The sequence below is a fragment of the Rhinolophus sinicus genome, chromosome 3, assembly GCF_057876585.1.
Source record: "Rhinolophus sinicus isolate RSI-liver-muscle chromosome 3, RSI-T2T, whole genome shotgun sequence".
NCBI lineage: Eukaryota > Metazoa > Chordata > Mammalia > Chiroptera > Rhinolophidae > Rhinolophus > Rhinolophus sinicus.
In genome coordinates this window covers 102,231,154-102,255,900 of record NC_142503.1, presented here as the reverse complement: position 1 = coordinate 102,255,900, position 24,747 = coordinate 102,231,154, and the positions used below count along the sequence as shown (strand labels likewise).

The window sequence follows — 24,747 nt, the reverse complement described above, 5'->3', positions numbered from 1 at the left end:
GGCGCGGGCGGAGTCGTGGTGGCAGAGCGGGCGGAGCGCTCCGACCAGGTCGCGACTTCACCCTTCGGCTCCCAGTGCCCGCCGGCCGGGGACGGCGCCCCAGTCGCGTCTTCGGGCCTACGTGCGTCGCGACGCGGCGGGGGGCGGGCCTGAGGCGTCGCCTCGGCCCTCGCGGAACCAGTCTCCACCGAGGCCGCACCGACCGGGCGGAGAAGGCGGGTCGCCCAGAGCCTTCGAGTCGGGAGCTAGAGCGGCCAGGCCACCAAGCAGGGCTGGCGACCGCTGCGTCACGCGCGGGGCGGGGTCGCCGCGGGCGGAGGCTGGAGCCGGAAGCGGAAGAGGCGCTCCGAGCGGGGAGTGGGGCCTAGCCGCAGCCTGAGCCTGGGAGACGGTGAGTGTAGTCCCGGGCCCCCGGGGGCTGCGGCGGGGGTGAGTCGGCGGGGTGGGGGCGCTGGCTGCTGGTCCCCAGGCTCCGGCGTCGGTCTCGGCGTACTCTCTTTCTTTCTCCTCCTCGGCCACCTCAGGCCGCGGCCCCGACCTCTCACCCCTGACCCGCCGCTTCTCCCCGGGAGGGCGGTCACCGCAGACCCCAACCTCTCGACCCCTTGGTGCCGGGAATCCGAGCCTGAGCAGCCTCTGAGCCCCCTGCAGGGACCCGGTTTTGGCCCCGCACCTGCCCGCGGAGTGGGGTCTGGTACTCCCTCGGCTCTCCTGGAGGGGCCTTCAGACCCCTCCCCACCCTCGGCTCGCGGCTCGCTCCGCAGGCTCCTCCTCCCCGCGCGCCTTGGAGTTTGATTCTGGCCCTGCCTGGCGTTCCCGCTGCCCCCCGGGTCTTCCCCTCGCCGCCATTGGCGGCGGTTACGGGGAACGGGGCTCAGATCTTTGGGACCCCGGGCGTCAGGAAGGGGCGCGAGCGAGGGCCACAGGGCCCCGCATGTTTTGTTGTGATGATGGAGCCGCTCCGGCCCGGGGGAGGGGCCAGGCCGAGCTGACAGTACAAATGCCCGGGCTGCTCCCGGTCCGGGAGTCTCTGTGCTTTAGTTCCGGGTGTGGGTGCCCCGGTGTGGAGCTGGGGTGGAAACTGCCTGAGCCAGGCCCCCGTCGAGGCGGAGTTGGCAGCCTTCCAGCTTCCCTCCTCCATGCCCTTGAAAAGGAGGAGCGTTTCACCCGGCGGTGGCGGCTTGCAAGGTGGCAGGTTTGAGATTGCAGTGGTGGAGCAGCGTCAGCCAAAAATAACCATGGGGCGCTCGGGTGGCTGGGATCCGGGAGAGCAGCCGCTGACCTGGCTGGCTGCTCTTCTTGTCGGTCCAGTTCTCTGGCCAGGAACAGCAGATGAGAAGCCGACGAGGCCTGAGCTCAGAGCAAAGCTGGCATCCCCTGCCCGGTTTCCTTCACATTACCTTTTTCTTAGTTGTGCAGAGTAGAGCCTTTTGGAGCATAATTGTGGCCGTCAGCTTCTTGCTTCTTCTTTAAACAACCCATTTGCTGGGGTGTCAGAATCAGAGATAGTTGATGAGAAATGGGCCCTAGAGCCCTGGCAGGGAAGATAATGAGGGGCATCAGATAGCCCCACTACTGCACCTGCCTAGACTGTGTTCAAGGAGAGGTGATTTTCTCTGCGATTGCCTTGTGTATGGTACTTTATAGTTTGTCATCTCCTTTGCCAACTTGGTGGGGAGGTGTCGTTGTCTCCATTTTCCAGGTGTGGTAACCAAGGCCTAGAGTGACTTGGTCACCAGACCAGTAAGTGGCAGCACTGGGATTTAGTTCAGGGTTTTCTACCCAGAGCACTCTCCTGCATGGTCCCTTGGAAGGGACTCAGTAAATGTCCTTCATGCCATGAAGGCATTTAACACAGACCCAGAGGTGTTGCCTGGAACCTTTATAATGTTGTTAAGGAAAAGCTGCCCTCAGTGTCTCTCGTGGGCCCAGACGGGGCGAGGCGTGTGACGTGAAGGCATGTGCTAGGCATGTCATTTAAGGAGTGACGGAATCCAGTCCTCACACAACATTTAAGATTACCATTCCCCTGTTGCAAGAGGAAGCTGAAGACAAGAGTACTTTACTAATGTGCCTAAAGGCACACAGCTAGGAGTGACAGTGCCAGAACTCAGACTGACATCTATCTGACTGAAGCTGTTCTCTAATGTGAACGTAAGAATCTTCTAGTCTTTGACCATGTCCTCCAGCTCTGTTGCTTTGTCTGCCGGGTTAGGTTGGGCAGGGCCTGTGTTTGTGTCACTTAATGAAATGTGAGATACTGCCTTCATTCCATAGCTTGGGCACCTGACACAGGGTAATTGTAGGAAAACAGTGAAACATTAGTCAGCTGACGATCAACACAACACTAGTCTAAGTACTTGAGGTGCAGTGGCAGTGACCTTCCATAGTATTTATCTCCCAGGATTGCTGGGCCTGGACTTCCAGGTAGACAAGGGGAGACACCTGTTTGTGGGGCAATTGAGGGCAGTGACTTTCTCAGGATCATGGAGAAATTCCCAGGGGTTTGGTCAGATATGCCTCACTGCCCTGCTCCTCCAAGGGGAACTGTTCTGTTCTGCTCTTCTGACAGACCCTTCTGATGAGATGGGGCAGCCTCAGTGGGTTTGTCCAAAATGTGCTTGGTCAGGCAAGCCCAGGACTGACCACTGTTGGAGGTTTGCTGTGGCTTGGTGAAGGGTTGGGAGTAAGGCTGGCCACCGTCTCTCGCCCAGCCTTCCCATGGAGGCAGTGGGTGGGACGGGGAGCTGGCCTCACACAGCTCTCTTTCTCAGCTGGGGGCTGATCCAGCCTGGCAATTTCCTGTAGTGGATGTAAGTCCCCATCGAGCAGGGATAGTGAGGTGGGCTCTTGTGGCCTGTCTCCCCGAACATACCAGCCTGAGATGGGCACAGCAGAAGGGTCCTGGAGCAGGGGATCGGACAGGGGAGAGTAGTGGTACTGTTGGGTAGAGGTGAGGCACGGCCTGTCAAGGCTCTACAGATGGTCTGACGGTGCTAAATGGGCATCAGGCAAGGTATTTGGCTGCTCTGAGGAGCCTGGCGTCTCTATGGTGCTGAGCCCAGTATGGACCAGTAGGGGCTGGCCAGAACCCCATGTGTGCTCAATGTCTGTGAGATCCCGTTCACCTCTTTCTCCAAGAGCTGGTCTTCTCATCTCTGCCTGTCGCTCCTCACCCCAGCTTGTGGTCCTTGCTCCCTGAAGTGGAGTCCAATTCAGGGCCTCCTCACGCAACTGGGCTTCTCAGCTTGAGCGCGTTCAGCCCTTGGTCCTGTGTGTTGGCACCCTGCCTGCAGTTGTCTGACTCTGGCCTCTGACTTGACAGAGCAGGCACTTCATAGGCCCCCACAGACCAGCAGGAGGGAATTGAGCACACGGGGCCCCCCTGTGTCCTGTGATGGTGCCCCCCCAGCCCCCCTGCGTTCAGCCTCAGCACCTGGTACTGGCTTGCCTGGCTCCCCCAGTGCTCAGGCCACCAGGCCCTGGATGCTGGGCTGGGGAGGCAGCTGTTTGTTTGTTCTCTGGCAGAGAAGGGTGTTACCCATTGTCTGCTCTTTGACCAGTGTGACCTCAGAGTTCTTCACTTCATAAACCTCTGGGAGGGGCTGCCCCCAAACAGAACAAAGGGCCCCTTCTTCAGGAGTGCCTCGGCTGCCCAGTGGTTGGAGGTGGCTGGCTGCATGTTTAGCAGGACTTTCCATTTCTTGTGGCCTAGATGCATCACTGTAAGCGATATCGCTCCCCTGAGCCAGACCCGTACCTGAGCTACCGATGGAAAAGGAGGAGGTCTTACAGTCGGGAGCATGAAGGGAGACTTCGGTACCCGTCTCGAAGGGAGCCTCCGCCCCGGAGATCTCGGTCCAGAAGGTGAGAGGGCACGAGGTCGGGCTGGGGAGACAATGTGCAGCGTGGGGACAGCCCCCGGCTCCTTCAGGGGACGACGGCCTCTGCTGGCTGCACTGAGGTCGCTGCCCTGTCCTCTTTGGGCTCTTCCCCATCTCGCCTGTATTCCCCAGCCCCTGTGTTCGCTGCCGTCCTTGCTGCCCCTTCTTTCTGTCTTCCCTACACATTCCCCCATTTTCTTGGCCAGCACCTCCCCTGTAACCTTCCTCAGTAGGGATTCAAAATATAACCTCAGCCCTTTCCAGAGGTAGGTTCCCTGGTGCTGTCTCAGCCCCCAGACCATAGGGAGCTCTGGGGCACTGGAATCCTCGGAGACGCTCCACCTGCGCACCTTCCCCAGGGCTCTGCCTCCTTTGGCACTGGCTGGGTGCTGTCAGTGCTGAGGTTCTGGAGGTGGGGCTTCACCCCCCCCAACTTCCCTCTTCGGGGTCCCTCTGCTCTAGCAGGCTGTCCTTGTGAGTTCTTTGCGGGAAGCCCACCACGTGCTTCTTGCCTGGTAGCAGGAACGTGGCTGGTGGGAGGAAGAGCCCCATCTGACCAGTGTCCCCATCGCCCTCTTGGCAGCCATGACCGCCTGCCCTACCAGCGGCGATACCGGGAGCGCCGTGACAGCGACACATACCGGTGTGAAGAGCGGAGCCCATCCTTTGGCGAGGACTGCTACGGATCGTCACGTTCCCACCATCGCCGGCGGTCACGGGAGAGGGAGCCGTACCGGGCCCGCAAGCATGCGCACCACTGCCACAAACGCCGCACCAGGTCTTGTAGCAGCGCCTCCTCGGTGAGTAGTGCCAGAGTGTGCTGGCTGGGGCTCCGCGGCCTCTCTCTTTCTAGCCCTCTCTCAGGCTGGCTGGTCTGGGTGAGTACAGCCAGCCCTGAGCACGTGCATCTGCTGTGCGTGCGTGCGTGTGTGTGTGTGTCTACGTGTCGTCTGGTCCAGGCCCAGGCCCGAGCAGAAGGCCCGGCTCCTCTTTCTTCTGACCCATTGGCAGTGGCGGCTGTAGGGGCTCTGGTTGCGGCGCTGGCTGGCCCCCGGCCGGCTTGTGTCTCCACAGTGCTCCGGGCACAGGCTGCATGGGTGCACGTGGCCGGGGACACTTCGTAGGGATCCTGATAGGGGTGCTGGTGTGTGGTCTGGAGCTCTGTGACCTGGTCCTGCCCCCGAGAGCTGGCCTTCGCACGTAGCTGAGTGCTCTGACTGGTGTGGAATCACCTACGTCTGCAGTCTCACCTCCACAGCCCTCCCCGAAGGCCCGGAGGGTCGGGGAGGGGCTGCCTGTCAGTCAGCTCAGACTGGGAGCTCCCTGCGGACCTCCAGCCAGGTCCTCTTCACAGGAGGGGCAGTCAAGGCGAGAGGACAAGCTGCCTATGTGATGGGACATGTAAAGCAATGACAGAAAGACCTGCAGCCCCAAGCCTTGTGCAGGGGCAGGCCACATGCCCAGAGCAGGGCCTGGCGGTGTTCCTAGCAGCAGGGTTGTATAGCTGCATCTCTGCCGAGACCGGGAGCCCACACCGCACTCTACAGATGGTCTGACGGTGCTAAATGGGCCTCCGGGAAGGAAGGCCCAGTGTGTGTCTCTGAGGTTATGTGTTGTCTTCTCCTCCCCATTCCTCTTCCCATCCTCACTCCCTCCTGCCAGCCATGAGGCCCCTGAGGAGTGGCGGACCCGTGGAGGGGCCAGGCCTCTTCTCTGCCTAGTTCTCCGGTGACATGTTTGAGTGGCTTGGGCTGTGGGTTGACCGCAAGCGCCCAGCATGACCCGGTGGCCTCTGCCCACTGCCGCAGGAGGGCAGCGCAGGTCTGTGGCTCTGCTTCTCTTTTTGGTGCTTTCTGTCATCGTGAGGCTCAGGATGGGCCTGGCCTGTGAGTAGCACGGGTGCCACGGCCAGGGCAGGAGCTGGTTGGGGCCTGTGTGGGCCATCGTGGTAGGAGGCCTGGAGGTCGACCAGCCCAGAGGATCCTGGGCTCCGTGCCCGCTTGAGGCTGGTGGCATCAGGGTTGCTGACGGAAGGCCGTTTCCGGTGGTGATGTTCAGTCTGCCACATCTAGGGTAGCAGCTCGGCTCTGAGTGGCAGTTGTCGGGTACCTGCAGGGCTGTGTGGGCAAACAGGCTGGCAAGGACAGGCTGGGCATTCTGCAGCTGAAGCCGGAGTGGCCTCCACCATTCTGGGTGATCAGACCCAGGCTGGACCAGCTACCATCTTGCGCCGTTTGCACTGCGTCTTCACCCTGGCTGAAGCGTCGCGGGAGGGCCGGGAGGGGGACACTCGCTGGAGGAGGGAGTCAGGGCTGTGGCTCCCCGCTCGGCCGGCCCGGCCCCCGGCAGCAGAGGCTGGTCATCTTTCTGAGCATTTGCGGCGTCTTTCTCTTAGATAATGTCCGAGTTTTCTTACATACCTGTAGCTGTTTTTACTTTTCTGTTTTTGAAGTCAGTTTGTGTCTTGACGTGTCCCTTGCAATATCCCTATCGTTATATATGCTGTGTGCCTTATGAAATGCTGGGATCTGGAAAATCCAACCAACCAACCAACCCACCGGCTCCTCACCGTCTCCACCTCTGCCTTTGACTGACACCTCAATCTGTCAATCGGAACCGCCTACCATGCGATTGGTCGGATGGCGTTTCGGGGGGCGGTGCATGCAGAGAAGCCAACAGAGCAGTAAGCGCAGCAGCCGGAGTGTGGAAGATGACAAGGAGGGCCACCTGGTGTGCCGGATCGGCGATTGGCTCCAAGAGCGATGTACAGCCACCTTTCGTAAAACTTTACCTCTCTACTTTCTCCCCCCTGTTAGAGCAGCCCTCTCCTGCCCGGAGGGGCCTCTAGTGCGCGTGGTGCCTTAGCGGGGCCACCAGTAATTGCCTGAATGACACAAACGCTAGCAACTTCTGTTTTTAAGAGTGTAGCAGTGAGAGAGAAACCTTGTTTTTGAGAATTTGAATGCTGTGAACTTGCAGGAGCTGCCAACCCTCTGTCTTCCAGACCCTCACGCCCCGCTTCTTTTCTCTCCTAGATGAGATTGTGGGGAACCTGGGCGAAGGCACCTTTGGCAAAGTGGTGGAGTGCCTGGACCATGCCAGGTGAGCGAGCTTCCTGGGAAGAGCTGGCCTGCGGTGCTTCAAGCTGTGGCAGTCAGAGCTTAACCTCTTTCTTTCTGAAGCGTGGCACCGGAGCAGGCTTCTGACCTGCATGTGTTAGGGTTTTGCTGATCCCCTGAATAGGGAGAAACCCTGGGCTCCCAGAGGCATGTGGATGCCTGCCCACGCACTGCTGCCCGTTTCCCCACTTCCCCAGAGTGGTGTGGCTACCAGAACGGCCACGGCCACCTCCAGGGGCTGGCCCTGCTTCCTGGGCTCACAGTGAGGGCCTGGCCTGAGCGGGCATGAGTCCCCACCCCCTAGAGGTCTGCCTGCGAGGCTGTGTGGGGCCGACACGCCACCCTGGGCTTTCTCATCAGGCAGGCCGCTGCCGCCTCCAGTGTGGCTGGGGTGGGTGTAGTCAGGTAGAGCGGGGGTCCTTCTGTATGCTGGGGTGCTGCTGGGCACCTGCTCCTCCCCGGCTGAGCAGTGTCCCCCTGGCCCTCCTCTCAGGCTGGCGCCACCCCTGGGAGCCACGCTCCCTGCCTTAACGGCGCGCTCATTGCTTTGGCGCTTTCGCTGCAAAGTGCTTGTCTCTGTGGAGCCACATGCTGCCCGTACGTGTCTCTTCCGCTCGTTTAGAGATGAAACATCTCAGGGTTTGCCCCTAGCCCATGGCTGTTGAATGAAGCTGTGGGGCTCCCACATTCGGAGGTGCTTGGAGAGGACAGTTAGACCCAGCAGTCCAGTGGTCATGGGACCCCAAGATACAGTAGTGATGGTGACTGAGGGGAAGCCCCCCCGGCTCTCGGTTCCCATTTAAACACCCTTGGACCCAAGAGGTTAGAGTTGGGACCAGTGGGCACAGGGATAGGTAGACTTCACTGTGACACACAGGACAGCTAAGCCCTCTGAGTACCTCGAGGGAACATCAGCCTGTGAACTCATGAAGGGGCGGGCACAGGGCTCGGGACCTTCAGGGGTTGCAGAGGGAGTCAGCTAAGAGGCGAGATTCATCGCAGCCAGAGGAAGGGCCTTCTCCTCAGAGCCGTCCCGCCCTGACGCGAGCGGGCTGCCTGTGGAGGCGATGGACTCCTCCCTGCTGAGGCCGGGAATGCCAGTGAGAGAGCCTGTTCTAGGAGGAGGCTGGTGGCCTTTCCTCTGCGTTCCTTTCTGCCCTGAAAATCTGGAAAAATGGGACTGGGAGAGAAAAGCAGGGTATTCTCTAGAAGATGCCTCTGCCCTCTGGCCTGTGGCCTTTCCTCAGGCACCAAGGCCAGCCTCCCAGTGGCCTCCGAGGCTGCTCCCTGTGGCCCAGAGCTGCTCGCTGCAGTCCCCTCCCAGCATCTGAACTCGGGCTGTCCCTTCCAGCACTCCGTAGGTTACCTTCTCTGCTGGCATATTTCAAGTGACCTCTGGGGTGGGGCCGGGGGTACGCGTAGAGCAGGAATTATTAAAATCCTCACTGGACACTGAACAAGGGTTCCTGGCACTTCATGGTGTCTGATAAATGCCGTGGCTGGTGGGCGGGCAGGTGGGGCGGAGGGGGTGTGGTCAGGGAGCTATCCTTGGTCCATGTGGGCGGCCCCCAGCCCTGGCACCCTTATCCTCTTGCCAGGCCTTCACTCCGTCCTGGAACCCCCACCCCAGGGAGGCCGTTTGCCCAGACTTGGCAGATGTGCTCAGGAAGGCTAGGTGGTGCTGAAAGGGGTGTGTGGGGGGGACGCCTGGCAGGGCAGGGCCGACTGGCCTACAGGGTGGGTCACCGAGGGAGCTCGGGCCGGTGTTGGTCAGCAGGACAGGCCCTGCTACTCTGCCCAGTCTGCCCAGGAGCTGGCAGTGACTGAGAGCATAACAGCCTGTGGCTGGCGCAGGGGCCAAGGCAGCTTGCCGTCAGAAGGGTGGAGCCTGGGGTCACGCGGGACAAGCTGGGTGTTACATATCTGCGCCCCTCCAGGCAGGCCCTGTTCCTGAGTCCTGAGGGATGGCTGCCAGGAGTTGCTGGGTTGGGGTGGGGGGGGTGGGGGACGAGCTGAGCAGCTTCTCATGAGACTCTCTGCTTCTTCCCCGGTGCCAGAGGGAAGTCTCAGGTCGCCCTGAAGATCATCCGCAACGTGGGCAAGTACCGGGAGGCCGCCCGGCTAGAAATCAACGTCCTCAAAAAGATCAAGGAGAAGGACAAGGAGAACAAGTTGTGAGTGTCGGCTGGGGGGGGGGCCGCTTTCACTGGGACCCGCGCCCTGCAGCCTGGCTGCCTCGGCCCCTGGGGCTGAGCAGTGGCCTCACCTGGGGGCACCGTGCCTGCGCCCTGCACCCAGAGCCGGGGAGTTGGGCGAGTGTGTCCTGAGGAAGGAGCCTCTGGATTTCAGTCCAGGCTCCAGCACGACCAGCTCTGAGTCCTGAGGCAGGCCTCCCAGCCCTGCATGTGTGCAGTGGGCCCTGGGTGTGGTGGGCATCAGGAGAATATAAACCGGAAGCTGCTTGGGGCTCTTGCACAGCCAGACACCCAAAGGAGAGCCACCTTTGGTACATAGATAGATGCCAAGCACGGCCTCGCCTCCAAGCACCACACAGACTCAGAAAGCTGCGCGGAGGGAGTTGGGAAAGGCACTGCTAGTCCTGTGGAGTACCCCGCTGTTCTTCCATCTTTCTTGAAGACGCAGGGGAGGGGTCATGCCCGTATTACAAGTAGGTGAGGCAGAATGCCCCCTACGTCACAACCGGAAGCTCAGTCCTTGTTCTGAGTCGATTTGGGTGATGGCTGGTGGAGGATGTGCTCTTGCTGCTACCTGATTCTTCGTGTGTTTCTGCATCCTGGAGTGTGACCGAGTGGCCTGGGAGGGAGTAGGCACTGGCTTTCTCGGAGGCAGGGGCTGGGGCAGCCAGCCCCCAGCACAGAGCCTGAGGCCCCATTCTTCTCCCCCAGCCTGTGTGTCTTGATGTCCGACTGGTTCAACTTCCACGGTCACATGTGCATCGCCTTTGAGTTGCTGGGCAAGAACACCTTCGAGTTCCTGAAGGAGAATAACTTCCAGCCTTACCCCCTGCCACACGTCCGGCACATGGCCTACCAGCTCTGCCACGCCCTTCGATGTGAGTGTAGCCCTGGGATGCAGCGTGGGGCGGGGCGGCCACATACCAGCAGGAAAGTCACCTGGTAGGCGCGTCTCCCTGTTCCTGCTCGCGCTGTTAAGTGTTCTGAGCCTCGTGTACCAGGCCTCCCGGTACGAATCTGTGGATGGAGAGGCTGCAGCTCCTCCAGGGGCCTGCGGAGCCCGCCTCTGCCCCAGGCCCTCAGGAAGCGAGAAAACAGCTGCTCTAGAATTCTCCTGGCCACCAATCCTGCTAGCACTTTCCTGCAAAGGATGAAAAGGTCCAAGGGACCTGGGAGATCCCACCGCCAGTTCCTGCCCCCACACAGAGCCCTGTCCAGCTACCACTTTCCATCTGTCTGCCACGTACTTGGTGGTAGCCGTGCCCAACACTGCAGGATTTGTGGTGGCTGGAGCAAGACCGCCGGCCCCTGGGGACGAGTGGGGACCTAGAGCAGGTGTGCGTAGATGCAGGGGACAGTGAGACGAGCAGCTCATTGACGGGCCAGAGTGTGCCGCGTGCTGATTCCTGGTGGAGGACGGCCTGTGCTGGGGACAGGTGGCCCACACTGCTCTGAGGGCCTACAGTGCCAGATGGGTGCCTAGAGACTGGAAGAAAGGCGTGGCAGGGTGCCATCACTGGTGGGCCAGAGCTCGGAGGAAACAGACAGGACCCCTGCTCAGGGCGAGAAGTGAGAGGCAGGGCTGGTTTCATGGGTGGCCCTGTGCTGGCTTTAAAGCTTTGTTGCCACCTGCTTAACGTTCTTAATTTCTGAGGAAGGGGACCTGCGTTTCATTTTTGCTCCTGGCGCTGCAACTACTGTAGCCAGTGTGAGGGAGAGGGCTGCACCCCAAGGCTAACGTTGCAGCTTTGGTGACAGACAGGCTGAGGAGGAGAATATTTTGAATGGAAAGCTGCCCTGTCCCCCTTTTAAAGCCTGTCCGGGGCCCTGGCAGGAGCCAGGGAGGGAGCCGGGCTCAGTCTGCTCCCTTCCTCCCCCGCAGTTCTCCATGAGAACCAACTGACCCACACGGACTTGAAGCCAGAGAACATCCTGTTTGTGAATTCCGAGTTTGAAACTCTCTACAACGAGCACAAGGTACTGGTGGGAGGGAGGCCCCGTCCGGCCAGGCTGGCCCCGGGCGGCCCTGACCGCCGCCTTCCCTTGGCAGAGCTGCGAGGAGAAGTCGGTGAAGAACACCAGCATCCGCGTGGCGGACTTCGGCAGCGCCACGTTTGACCACGAGCACCACACGACCATCGTGGCCACGCGGCACTACCGGCCCCCGGAGGTGATCCTCGGTGAGCGCTGGCCGGCCCGCCACTGGGGTCGGCGTCGGGGGTTTGGGCGTGAGTCCTGCCAGCCCGTGTGGCAGCTGCCCGCGCCCTGGGCTGGAGCCAGGGCTGACGCAGCCCCCCCATGTCGCTTCAGAGCTGGGCTGGGCACAACCCTGCGACGTCTGGAGCATCGGCTGTATTCTCTTCGAGTACTACCGGGGCTTCACACTCTTCCAGGTACGGCGCCCCCCACTGCTCCACCCCCCCCAACACGATCCTCTGGCTGGCAGCCCACGGGGGGAGGGGGGTGGCTGTGGGAGCCCCTGCAGGGCCTGCCAACCAGCATGTTGTGAGACTCAGACTCCTGAAGGTTGTAGGTGCTCGGGGAGGAAGAGGGCAGGGGAGCTGGGGCAGTCAGCCAGCGAAGACGGAGGGCTGGGGCCGGAGAGGGAGCATTCGAGACGGGGGCACAGCACGTGTAGGGGTGACGTGGGCTAGGGTTGGTTATGTTCTGGGAATAGGTTAGCAGGCCGCCACCACATCAGAGGCTGGGAAGGCACTTGCCCACCTTTTTGTCCCACTCTTGAAGGGTCTCAGCTGGTACTAACCTCCGCTTGTCCTATTCCTGACATTCCAGACCCACGAAAACCGAGAGCATTTGGTGATGATGGAGAAAATCCTGGGGCCCATCCCATCACACATGATCCACCGAACCAGGTACAGAGTCCTGGCCCAGGGGCCTTTCCCATCTCGGCTGTGGGTGAACAAGCTACTAGACAGTCTTTGCGGAATGCTCTCTGGCTCCTGCGGGCTCCCAGCAGCCTTCCCTGGACGCCCGAGCAGCCTGGCAGACCTGCTGCCCAGACTGTCTTGCCTTGCTGGGTCAGCCCAGGATCCTGTCTGGCTAGGCTGCCACTGTCTTCCCTACCCCCCCCACTCAAGACTCGACTCCCTCCCTTCCTTTCCAGGAAGCAGAAATATTTCTACAAAGGGGGCCTGGTTTGGGATGAGAACAGCTCTGATGGCCGGTATGTGAAGGAGAACTGCAAACCTCTGAAGGTCAGTTTCTGGCTTCTCCCAGCCCAGCTTATGCCAAGGAGACCCCAAGGCGCTGGCACACACAGCAGACAGGCCAGGCAGCTAACAGCTGCCTCTCCTCCAGCTCTATGGGAGGCCGCACCCGGGGCTGCTGGGTGCTGGCAGACTGCCCCTGACGGGCCCTTAACCCCTCCCCTTCCCCATAGGGTGGCTATGAATGTAATTGGGGAACACCAGATGAGCCAGCCATCAGAGACCTTGCTGCTTCCTGCCCCCCATTCCCCCAAGTTTGGGAACAACTAGGCAGGACTGAGGTTGGGTGGGCGGAGACCTAGACGTGGCCAGGAAGCCTCTGCCAACTGCGTTTGAGGCTCGGACAGTGAATTTCGCAGAGGTGATTTCTACCCATGCGTCAGGACTTTGCATGTGGGGGCAGAGGCACCAGGGCAGCACGCCACCCAGTGGCCTGAGCAGGTCAGAGCAAAAGGCGTGGTCCAGGAGGCGCCCCGCAGCACGGCTCCCCGTGGCCCCCATCACTGACTGAGGCGCCTGTGTCCTCCCCGAGCAGAGTTACATGCTCCAGGACTCCGTGGAGCACGTGCAGCTGTTTGACCTCATGCGCAGGATGCTAGAATTTGACCCTGCCCAGCGCATCACACTGGCGGAGGCCCTGCTGCACCCCTTCTTCGCTGGCCTGACCCCTGAGGAACGGTCCTTCCACAGCAGCCGCAACCCCAGCAGATGACAGGCACAGCCACCGCGCGAGGGGGCGGGCCTGGGCTGGCCGGCCCCTGGCTCCAGCTGCTCACCCCTGGGCCCCCGGCCCCCAGCACCAGTGAACAGTGCAATGTGAAGGGAGGGAGGGAGGGAGGACCTGGGGGGGGGGGGGAAGACCTGACGCCCAGCTGCCAGGAAGCACAGATTTGACCCCAGCTATTTATATGTTGTAAAGTTATAATAAAGTGTTTCTTACTGTTTGTAACCCCTGGTACCAGTGTGTCCGTCTCCAGGCTCCTTGCCTTCTCCCTTCCCTACTTTCCTAATAAAGTCTTTCTTAGCGGTTCAGCCTGTAGAGAGCTAAGTGTGACCTGGGCCAGGCCCAGAAGGGCTACCAGTGACAAGATGGGCTGGGCAGCCCAGGCCCCGAGGCTCTACCCATCAGCTCCTGCTCTCGTCTATCCGCCCGCTGTAGTCACTGGCTGGGACCTGAGGCTGGACGTGCCCCAACGATGGCTTCCTGAAGGCTGTTGGCATGGGGCCGGCTGGGCGCCTAGCGCTGGGCCCTAGTCCTCGCTCACTGCAGCCCATAGAGCAGAACTGACACAGCACAGGACTCCATCATTCAACTTTATTTCAGTGCTGGTTTGGGTTCCCCAAGAGCTGCATAAGTGAGTCTTGAGGGGCCCTTTGGGGACTGGGCACTGGGCAGGACACCCCTGAAAAGACCAAAGGTAGAGGAATCATACTTGAATACCACTGGGGAAGGCCCAGGCTGAGGGCAGGAAGAGGCTCCAGTGCCACCAGGGGAGAAAAAGGCTTGGGCACAAACTCCCAGTGGCCCCTCAACAAGGCCATCACCCCAGGGCCACTGAGGCTTCAGGAGCAAGCAGTCGGGCCAGGGTTCTTCGCGCTTTGTTTCCCACTGCACCCAGTCGGAGCCAGGACGTCCTGAAGGGCTGCTTACGGAAATGCCTGGCACCCAGCACTGCTCCTCGTTACGGTAAGCGGAGGCTCAGGGAGCGCAGCGCGGCTTGGTCTCAGGCCTCCCACTGCTGGACACAACTGAACATCTGAGGGCGGCTGGGCAGGAAGGAGGGACCAGCCCTCCACCCGCTGCACGTGTCCTGGCTGCTCCTTAAGGAAAGGGCCAGGCGGCCTGAGGCCGTGACATGAGGCCTACCCACCTCGTGCCCACGATCCTTGGTGAGCCTTCCCACTCACCCCCTTAACCAGAACTGGGGAGCCCGAAGCCCTGGGAAAGGCTTGAAAGCACTAGCCCTCTGCAAGAGCCACTCCAGGGACCCCAGGGCACGGCTCCCACTCCCAGACTCCAGGCCCCCGGCCAGCGACGGTCCGGGGCATGGTGCCGGGACGGGAGCAGCAGTGTGTTCTGTGGCTGAGCCGCGCCCGCCAGCTCATCCAGAACCAGCCCGATTCTGGCGTCAGATCGGGTGCTGGCCCCCAGCCTACTCATCTAGAGTGGACGATCAACAAGGTTCAGTCCGGACACCGAGCCGGGGTGGAGCCCAGGCAGGGGAGGGACATGCGCCTGCTCTGGGAGGACAGCTACAGAGGACACTGCAGGGCAAGGGCAGAGCGGACCAAACAGTGGGGGCATGTGCAGGCGAGGGGGGGGGCCTAGGACAAGCACCAGGAGCCTCCTCTGACTCAGCACCAGGCTCCCCCAGGGGCCTCCCCAATACTGAACGTGAAAGCTGCACCCTGAGGGCTCTGGCCCCAGCTGCTGAGGGGATGGGCTTGGGGGCACTGCTGGCAAGATGGGCACTGTGTGGTTCTACAGTAACACCTTACACCACCTGTGCTGAAGACAACAGGAAAACAGTATAAAATCCCAGGACAGCAAAACCGTCCTGATGCCACCCCCTTCCCTGCCCCTCAGACTGATGGAGTGAAAAGGAGGAAGGTCTTTTGGAAAAAAATCCCAGCATAAAACTTGGATCAGCTCAGGAGAAAGGGTCAAAAGCCCCCAAATGAACTCGGGGGGCTCAGGGGAGGCCTTGGCTCTCAGGAATGGGGAGTGCGAGCTGCCCTCTAGTGGGCAGCTGCAGCGCGGCCGGCTGTGCACGATAGAGGAAGGGCTGCCAGCTGGCGACCGGGAGGCAGGAGCGAGGGAGACAAAGCCATAGGCTCTGAAACAGAGCAAGTACAGGCCCCCAAACAGGACCGCCCCTGCCCGCAAGGTGCTCGCCCAGGCCGTGGCTGTAACCCTGAAACAGTCTGTGAGCTGCCTGTGTCTGTAAACAAAGCCCCAGCTGGCCACGCAGGAGCCACTGCGCACTCAGCCTGCCACCCGCCCTGCACACCCAGGGAAAGCCTCTCCTGGTTAAGGGCGGGTGACAGGTCGGCTTTAAATATGATCTGTTCTCTCACGGAAGAAACAAACCCAAAATAAAAAATTTAACAAGGTTCATGAAGCTTCACAATCTTAAGGCGTTTGCTGTCAAGTTCAGTGTCAAGAGCAGCAGGGGACTAAGTGTCCAGCCTGCCCAGAGCCCCTCTAGGCAGAGTGCAGTGGGATGACAAACTTGCAGCCAAAGGGTGAGTGGTAGCTGATGCCCACCTCCTGGAACACCTGCTGGGGAATGCCGACGTCACACAGGTAGACGCGGCCCGCGTGCTCGCCCAGCGGCAGAGGCAGGCCCAGAGCCAGTGACCACTTGGCATCGATGCCCTGTTCAACTTCACGCACAGGAGGGTCTATGCTGAGCACTGGTGCCCGGTTCTGGTTGGCCCAGGCCACGGCCGCCTTGTACCAGGGCTGGTCCCGCAGAAAGGCGTTCTCAGGGCAATCCAGGCAGTTGATCACCAGGTCCACAGGGCTAGTGGGCAGATCTGCAGGTGGAGACAGTGCCGTCTGAAAATCCCTAGAAGCAGAGAGCAGCCCAGGCTGGGCCCAGTACCCAGGCACCATCCCGCTGCCTCTCCAAGGGCCAGGACTCAGGCCCCGGGAGTTCCAAGGCTTGGTTGGGCTGGGTGCTGGCGAGACCAAGGGCATGTCAGCCCGATGGACCCGTCCCCCTGGCGCACCCCGGCTGAAGCATGGCCCTGCTGGGTGTGCAGGGCTGCGCAAGCCACAAAGCCCTCACCACCTTTGCAATCTGACCAACTCCCTGGGTCCACTGGGAGGCGGGGTCAGCCCTCACTGGCCTCTCCCACTGTTCTCAGGGAAATGGGTCCTCCTTGCAGCCCAACCTTAAGAATGGGGAGGGAACCCATCACTTCCCCCAGATATTTGAAAAGGCTTCTTTGCTCTAACCAGGCCTCTGGGTCAGTATAAGAACAGGTATCTCAACAAGTATGTAAGTCGTGACCAGCCTAAGAGGTTAAAATGCGAATCACAGAAATCAGAGCAAACTCAAGGGCCGCATCCTCAGGTCTGCCTCAGGCAGCTGGCATGGGAAGCCTCTGGGGCAGCCAGAGAGCGGCCTGGAGCCGGCATCAGGTAGATGTCAAGAGGGGAACCCACACCAGGCACCCTCCCCAGCCCAGCCTCAAGTAAGGCGATTTCTCAGTGAGGCTCACAGCTTCCTTACTCAGCACAGGCCACCCGGCCTGAGAGTTAGGAGACTGGTGCTGGCCCAGGCTCCGGCCCCAGCTCACCCTCTGACCCCCAGCAAGGCCCTTTGTTTGGGCCGTATTTGTTCTTTCCACGTCTCCCCTGTTCTCTCAAACCCGCCCGATCAGACTTGGCCCCCAGCACTCCACCTGCAACTGCTCTTGTCAAGAGCTTGGGGGGCTTCCACACCGCTACCTCCAGCGGTCGCTTCTCAGTCTCCATTGGAACCTAAGCTAGAGTGGCTGCTGACACAACTCATCACAGCCTCCGCTCCTCACCTGCCTTTCAGGTACCAGACTCTCCTGTTTTCCTTCTCCTTCCCTGTCTCCTTCGCGGATCTCTCAACTCTGACTTCTAAACAAAGAACTCAGTCTGACAACTTCTCTACCTCCTACTCTCTCTCCCTAGGACATGTCTTCTCCAGGCTCATTATGGCTTCAAACACCACCTACACACGTGTGACTCCAGAGTGGGTCCCTTCACTTAACTCCAGACTCATCTGCATCTCAGCCAGCACTTCCGCCTGCATATCCAGTAGCACCTCTAGCTGAGCTGTTCTTCCTCCCCAAACCTCGTCCCCGAGTCTTCCCATCTCAGTGACGGCACCTCCATCCTTCCAGTCACTCAGGCCAGAGGACTTGGAGCCACTCAACCTTCTCTTTCTCTCATTCCCTACATCCAATCTGTAGGCTCCACCTTCAGAATCGATTCAGAAACTAACCACCTTCCGCCACTTCCATCATCTCAAGCACCATGACCTCTAATTTATCACAGCCTCTTAACACCTCTGTCAGCCTCTAGGCTACTTTTAAGCAGCAGCCAGAATGATCACGTGGAACCTGAGTTGATTATATCTTCCTTCTACTTATGGTCGCAGGGCCTCTCCATCTCACCCCCGTGAAAGTTCAAACCGACAGTGACCTGCAGGCCCTTACAACCTGAGCCTGAAATGTCTGTCTGCTACTCCTCACCCAACCATCCAATATTTCCTACCTCCCTTCCCTGCTTTATTTGTCTCCGTAACACTCACTACCATCTGACCTAACAGAAATGTTACTTGTCTCCTCGCCTGTCATAACCAGAGTGTTAAGCTCCAGGGAAGCACATATTTAAGAAAAAAAAAAAGAAATCTACTGCCCTGTCCCGTGTCAGGAACAGTGCCTGCTCCGTAGTGGGAGAGGGAGGGTGAAGGGATGGGAGGCAGGCGCGCAGACACCAGAGGCATTTCCGTTGCGTACTGAGTCCGGGGAGAGCACTCTTTACGCCCATGGTGCTTTTCCACATGTCGCCGCTGGGCGGCACCATCACACCACCAAACTACGGAGGGGGAGGAGGCCTCAGCCCAGGCCTAGGAGCTCACCTTTGAGGCTAGACACTTGTTGGCCTTGGGTCTTGCTGAAGAGAGACAGCTCGTTGGTGATGGACTCCAGCATCTTGACAAAGTTGGGCAGGAAGAGGATGACCTGGACGTCATGGTTGGCGAGGTGCCTTCCACAGCTGATGCCCTGAGCCCCCTTCACATGGGGCCCACATAGCAGGGCCACTGTAGGCCTCTGGTGGACATTTTTGGGATTCAACCTGGAAGACAGGTCAAGAAGCCTCATCAGCCACAGACATGGCAACCCCTTGCACCCTAAACCAAACAAGTGCCTCGGCGCCTGTTGCTCAGAGGTCTTGATAGTCCCAGGTTCCAGAGGGGGGCAGGTTGCTCTACAGGACGGCACTCCTACTGTCCCACACACCGTGCCACTTCATCTGCTGGGTCCTCTCACTCGGTTCACCCAGATCTTGTTCCATGTCACACCACTGCCAGAACACTGCTTTCTGACCAAGAGCACGTACTATGCTCGCGGTGTGAACTCACTAGGTCCAAACTCCACCTAAAAGGCTTTTCCACTTCCGCAGCCTTCTTTGCTCTCCTTCCCCAACATACCTGCTCCAGAAGCAAAGCTGGGCTCATCATCCTCTCCTGTACTTAGAAAGCTCGTTCTTCCTCCTGCCCCAACTGTGTCCCCTGCCCAGAAAGCCCTTCACCTGTCAAACTCTGACCCATCTTTTCTTTGAGATGCAGCTGAAGGCTCACTGCTTCTAGCGTTACTCTGGCTCACTAAGAAACCCACAGCAAGTACCAAACAGGATTGTTCTAAATCGTCCTCAGTTTCCAGCCCAAGTTCTGTTTACTGAGCTGCCAGCAAGGGCAATGCTGTACACACTAACAGTACCCATTTCATCGGTTGCCGTGTGGATTACTGGATGCACAGCACTGAGAGCAGGCCCAACACAATGTGCTCGGTCGGTGTTGGTACCAATATGTCACTGGTCACAGAAAAGGCAGCAGGGTAGGGGCGTCCCAGCCTCCTAGGCTGGAAGCTGCCTTGGACACCCACCACTTGACGAAGTCACTTTCAGTTTCCTGCCATTCAAAGCTGAGACCCCTCTGGTCTCAGAGAAACCACAAGGAAGGAGGTTTGGACGATCAGCCGTGGAGCTGTGCCTAACTCACAGGCTACGTGGTCTGCCCTCAGGGCTAGAGGTAGGGGAAGACAACCCGCCAGAAAGAGGCGGAGGTCCTTGCTGGGGGTGGAGCACTGACAATCACTTACTGGTCTCCCAAAGGGAGAAAGATGACAGCGGCTGTCAAGCCAAAGAGCCAAATAAATTTGGGGAATTTAGCAATGTACTCTACATATACACCAAACCATCCATTTCCCCATTATGTTTGCACATTAAGGAAATATGATGAGTACTTCTCCCTTGAGACAGACACTGCAGAGTTCTGGCACCTGACTCAGCCGTGTCTGTTTTCTAAACAGACTCCCTCTCACAGAGGCACCCCCAGCAGGACTCAGAGCAGACACACCTACATACCCACGGGGGGGGGGGGGGGGGGCGGCGCACAGACTATAGGCCCTGGAAACAGACCTATGAGGATCGGAGACCTGGTTCGTACAGGCCAGGCCACATGGGCAAGTCTTTCAGCACGCTGAGGCTTAGCTTGCTCAGCTTAAAACACCAGGTGGGGGGGGCGGCCCGGTGGCTCAGGTGGTTGGAGCGCCATGCTCCTAACACCGAGGTCGCCAAAGACTGCCTCAGCCGGGGGGAGCGCAATGCTCATAATACCAGCATGGGCCAGGGAGCTGTGTCCTACACAACTAGGCTGAGAACAACGGCTTGAACTGGAGTGTGTGGGGTGGGGGGAAGCGGGTGCGGGAGAAGGGGGAAGAAAAAACAAAACACCAGGTGGCTATTTACCTTCGAACTGGTTATGGGATCAAATTCAAGTCTGTTGTGAAAGGCTGCACGGTACCTGCCCTACATGAAAATGATTACTAACCGATGACCCTTCTCAAAGGAAAACCAGCAACTGCTGCAAGGACAGGGGACGGGCCTTCTGTGAGTTCAGACAGGCACAGGATAGCCTACTGGAGAGGAATGTGACTTTGTGGGGACATTCAGATCCTGCCTCCAAACTACTGTTTCTCGGAAGCCACTTAATGGCCTCCAGCACTCCCGGGAAGAGCCAATTCCAGGAGCTGTCCCAACCACCACCCTGGGAGGTGTGGCAGCCACCAGAACCAAGGGCCTGATGCCCCCCAGAGGGCAGCCTGCACTCCTCACTCCTTTGAGGGTCTCCATGGGCTCTTCCCTGGCACAGGAGAGGCCAGGGATCTAGCAGCTGAGAAGCAGGCCTAAATCAAGGGGCAAGGAAGGACAGACACTCCCACAACTGTACAGGGTGAGAGGAGCAGGGGAGCGAGAAGGGGAACTGTCATACCCGGCTGGAGCACTCAGACTCCGCCCTCCCCAGGCTGCCCTGACCAATCAGCAGACAGCCGTCAAGTGGAACTTGCTTCATCTCCAGCAGTCCACTGCTGACCATTCCTTTCTTCTTCAAACACTGTCTCTTTGGCTCTAAAGCACTGTCTTCTGGCTTGCTTCCCTGTCTGGCCTCCTTTCTCAGCCACTCTGGAAGGTTCCTCATCTCCTAACTATGCCTTCCTGCTGATGTTCCCCAGAAGTCTACCCTCTCCTCAGAGGAGCACATCTAGTCTTCTACCACCTGCGAGCTGATGGAAGGCAGCTCTCTACCTTCTGCTCAGACCTTTTCAGGAACCTAAGGTCCAGACTGCTAGTGGTCACACAGGCCTCCCAGACTCAACATGATCCGTCTCCCCCAAACCTGCCCCTCCCCCCTCCCTACCACAGTGAATGTTATCACTATCCAGCCAGGGGTCCATGCTGGAAAGCTTCAGCTCAGTGGTCTCGGACACGCCAACTTTCCATCACCTCACATCCATGCCATGACCCTGCCCTGCTGAGTTTATCTTCAGACACATACCCGCCGTCTGCACTTGTCTGATCCCTACTTCCCATTGGGGCCGCCAACATTTGGCCCCTGGCTCAGCTTTCTGACTGGTCTCACTGCCTGCAGCCCCGCCTCCGCTCTGTCTACTCAGCCCAAATCATGTCTGTGTGACAAGCCAAATCATGTCACAGCCCGATGACGCCCCTCAGTGGCTGCCTCCGGCTCAGCTGCACTGGCGCCCTGCTTTCCGGCCACAGACAGTGGCTTGCAGCTCCCTCGCACGTCACGCTTGCTGAGCGCTTTCTGCTCGTGGCACACACCACTCCCAGGGCTCTGCTGCTTCCCGCTTCACGCCTGCCCATCAACCCCCTTGCTCTGCAGGACTCAGCTTCAATGCCGGCTAAGAAGGGTGATGGGTTTCTCCAGCCACGAGCAGAAACGGGCTTGCCGGGGAATCTTCTTGTCCTCTAGCACGGGACTCCCTGGAGACCGCACTCCGCTCCCAGAGGGCAGGGGCTCCTCTGTCCCCTTAGTCCTAGCACACGGCCTGGTACATGGTGTCAGTAAATGTCCACAACGAACAGGAAGCATTGCTTCCTGAACCCAAAGGGCAGGTGGGAAGGTACCAAACCCCAGCTCTCCCACTCAGCTGTCAGGGTGGTTCTAGAAGTTCCCAGGTGTGGAACTCAGGGCCGATTTGCACCCAGCCCCTCTGAGTGAATGAAAGTGCTAACGGCCGGGTCTCTGAAGTTCCTCAGAAGGCAGGCTCTGAGAGTCAGTCAGCCGCAGCCGCCAAGCCAACTGCTAGCAGGAAAGAAAGGGGCAGAGGGTGAGTTGCTGGGAGAAGAACGAGGAGCTCCAGGAGATGGTGAGAGGGGCACACAAATACCTCCAGCCTCCAGGAAAGCGACTTTACAGAGGAGCTCCCATTAGCCGGGCATCAGCTGTGATGGGCTCCTGTGTGAGGAAGTGTGGGGGGCCCACATGCCGCGCATCACCCCACACAGCCCCCACCAGGCCAAGGGCATTTACCTGTTGGGTCCTCCAAGCAGGGTCAGTGCCATCTGACTGGCACACACGCCCGTCATCTCCAGTCTCCGCTCCAGAGTCAACCCATGCCTTTCAGCCACCGACAACAGCTTCTTATGTAGCTCATAGGAAACACTTGGGACCACCAGGCCAGAGTCTGCAGTTCAAAAGGAGGTGAGGCGAGAAAGAGCACTGATCACAGGGAAGCAGGTCATAAACGGTGTCCCAGTGCAGGATTCTGGGAAAGCCGACACTTTAAAGCCAACCCCCCGCACCTTCCTCATCGGGACTGAAGCGTGCTGTATAGCCCCCCAAGGCTCAAGCAGTGGACGCAGGGCTGAGTGAACTGCAGCTGTCTGAGCACCTTAGCTTTGACCACGAAGGCCAAAGCCACTGGGATACGTTTGGTACTACCAAGAAAAGGCTGGCATAGAGCATGCAACAGAACCTATCAACACTTTAGGAGGGAGCACGCCTGCCCTGTGGAGGAGACGTGCTGTCCTGGTACTTCCTGGAGGGGTTTCCTCACAAGCAAACCCCTTGCCCTTCCCCAGAAGCGGAGCAGACACCACCTAAGCCTCCTGACCCTCCAGGCCACTATTCAATGTCAAGGCAGGATGATGTGCTCGCCCCCTCTGCTCCCCACCCCCCACCTCCTCTCTTCTACTTAGCCCTGCCACTTTGCTCAAGAAATTTCACCAGCAACTTATTTGCTCAAATAATTTGTCATTTCCTCCACATTTGAGATAAAGGTGACCCAATAGTCATTCACAGGGGAACATTACATGGAAAGTAACCTATGGCTTACTTTAAGCAACTCAGAACAATCAAGTATTTTATTCGCCATAAATAAAGACAACTCTAAAAGGCTTAGGCAGAATCACAGTCATTCAAAGTATATCATGGGAAGAACTTGGCTTTACAAGGCCAAGTCTGCACCAGCTGGCACACTTGAAGGGGTCTACAGTGCAAGGTCTGACAATTAGGTTCGCTAACATCCTAGAAAAAGTGCTACATATGTCATTGCTGAATATCACTATGGTCACCCGAAGTCCTCCCCGTGGGAACCTATGCACTGACACCAGCGCCTAGTCCACCCTTCAAAGCAATTTTGGAACTCTTTTTCTGGAATGGCCATCAGAGCTGTCATCGTATTACCCCTGATGTCCTGAATGTCATCAATGTCTTCCTTTCAATATTTCCTTTATCTTCAGGTAAAGAAAGAAGTCACTAGGGGCCAGATCAGATGAGTAGGGAGAGTGTTCCAGTACAGTTATTTGTTTACTGGCTGAAAATTCCCTCCCAGACAGTGCCCTGTGAGCTGGTGCATTGTCGTGATGCAAGAGTCATGAATTGTTGGTGAAAAGCTCAGGTCGTCTAACTTTCTCATGCAGCCTTTTCAGCACTTCCAAATAGTAAACTTGGTTAACTGTTTGTCTAGCTGGTACAAATTCATAATGAATAATCCCTCTGATATCAGAAAAGGTCAGCGACAGGGCTGCAACAAGTTGGCGAACCTAATGGCCAGCCCTCGTGTGTGTCAGTAGCAATATACCAGCTGCTGCTCCTGGAAGCCCCGACAGGAGAGAAACAGTAAGGTGAGGCCCTGTGAGCCGCACTGCGCAGCTTGTGCTGTGACTACCAGGGCCACCTTACAAATGCTAGAAGCCACTGGGTGCACACGCTCTGCAGAAGCGCCCGTGTGGCGTTAAATTCGACCCCTGTCAGCACGCCCTGTGGGCCGCGTGTGACGAGCTGTGTCTGGCTCCAACAGACGCCTTCTTCGGGGCTGTGTCCTCATCCATTCTGGACCATAAACTGCTCAGGGTAGGAAAACAACCTTCTCCTTCTGGGCCCTCGCCTCACTTGTCTTATCGACAGGGTGAGTTCTCACCAGAGACTCAAACATGCAAGCGATGCGAACTAGTGCTACTTCTGGTCTGGCCGAACTCAAAGGCGGACGTTCATCATCACCCTCCTGGATCCAGAGCCTCGTGGAGAAAAATTCGTTTTTCTCATGGGTCATTTCAGGAGAAATTTCTTCGGGTTCTATCAGGCGTCTAGTCCTGCTGACACGGATTCTTAACACCATACAGAATGAGGCTACGGCTGTACAGTTCGACAGGACTCGAAGCACAAAGGCTGAACATAAAGTACTCAGGTCGATACCCTCTTGTGGGAAGGGGAAAGAAGAACAATTTGATGGGATGGTGATGAGACATCACAGAGAACACTATGCTGTGGGCAGCGGAGCGTCTCTGCCTGCTGGGTCCTATTCCTGCAGAGACAACAGAGAGCCATCGGAGCCTGGCTCTCCTCTGCCCTCTTCACAACTGTCTGTCAGTCACTGAGGTACCATGTGCCTATGCTGGAGGCCGCAGCCTGACCTTGCATGTCAACAGCTGATTAAAACCGCCAATTTTATGGCCTGCTCCAGACACGCACAGATTATCAGAACTCATTAGGAACTACTGATAGCAGCGTAAAAAAGCTGAACGAATTCTCAGGAGGCCTAAGCCACTTACAGCCCTGAACCTGTCAGACAAGTCACGCACCTGCCTACTTCAAACACCTGCCTTACCTGCAGTCACGCAAGGGAGAGCTTTCCCTCAAGTCTGCATTTCTTCCCCTACTTGTTCTCTTTCTGTTGAACCGGAAGTGGGTCAGGGCAGTGAGCCTTGGGCCTGCCACTGTACAATTGAGCTTCTTTCTGGGTCTAGGTC

The 24,747-nt window shown here is 58.5% G+C and overlaps 2 protein-coding genes across 3 annotated transcripts in view; one reads left to right on the top strand and one right to left on the bottom strand.

Moving 5' to 3' along the window:
• Positions 1-251: 251 nt before the first annotated feature.
• On the top strand, positions 252-13,457 carry CLK3 (CDC like kinase 3). The gene is made up of 13 exons (XM_019750998.3): positions 252-391; positions 3,716-3,867; positions 4,468-4,684; positions 6,552-6,648; positions 6,920-6,986; positions 9,061-9,177; positions 9,910-10,076; positions 11,081-11,175; positions 11,249-11,378; positions 11,509-11,591; positions 11,992-12,071; positions 12,323-12,413; positions 12,961-13,457. Exons 2-13 carry the CDS (start codon positions 3,716-3,718, stop codon positions 13,135-13,137), a joined length of 1,473 nt encoding a protein of 490 aa, XP_019606557.3. The 5' UTR covers positions 252-391; the 3' UTR covers positions 13,138-13,457.
• A 269-nt stretch (positions 13,458-13,726) lies between these two features.
• The window catches only part of EDC3 (enhancer of mRNA decapping 3), a 49,612-nt gene continuing 38,591 nt past the window's right edge, over positions 13,727-24,747 (bottom strand). For both annotated transcript variants that reach the window (XM_019751003.3, XM_019751002.3), the window contains 3 exons: positions 22,028-22,181; positions 18,050-18,267; positions 13,727-15,965 (listed from right to left, as the gene is read on the bottom strand). In XM_019751003.3, the coding sequence (XP_019606562.2) occupies positions 15,631-15,965; positions 18,050-18,267; positions 22,028-22,181 (707 nt within the window). In that variant the 3' untranslated portion in view covers positions 13,727-15,630. The remainder of the gene's footprint in view (positions 15,966-18,049; positions 18,268-22,027; positions 22,182-24,747) is intronic.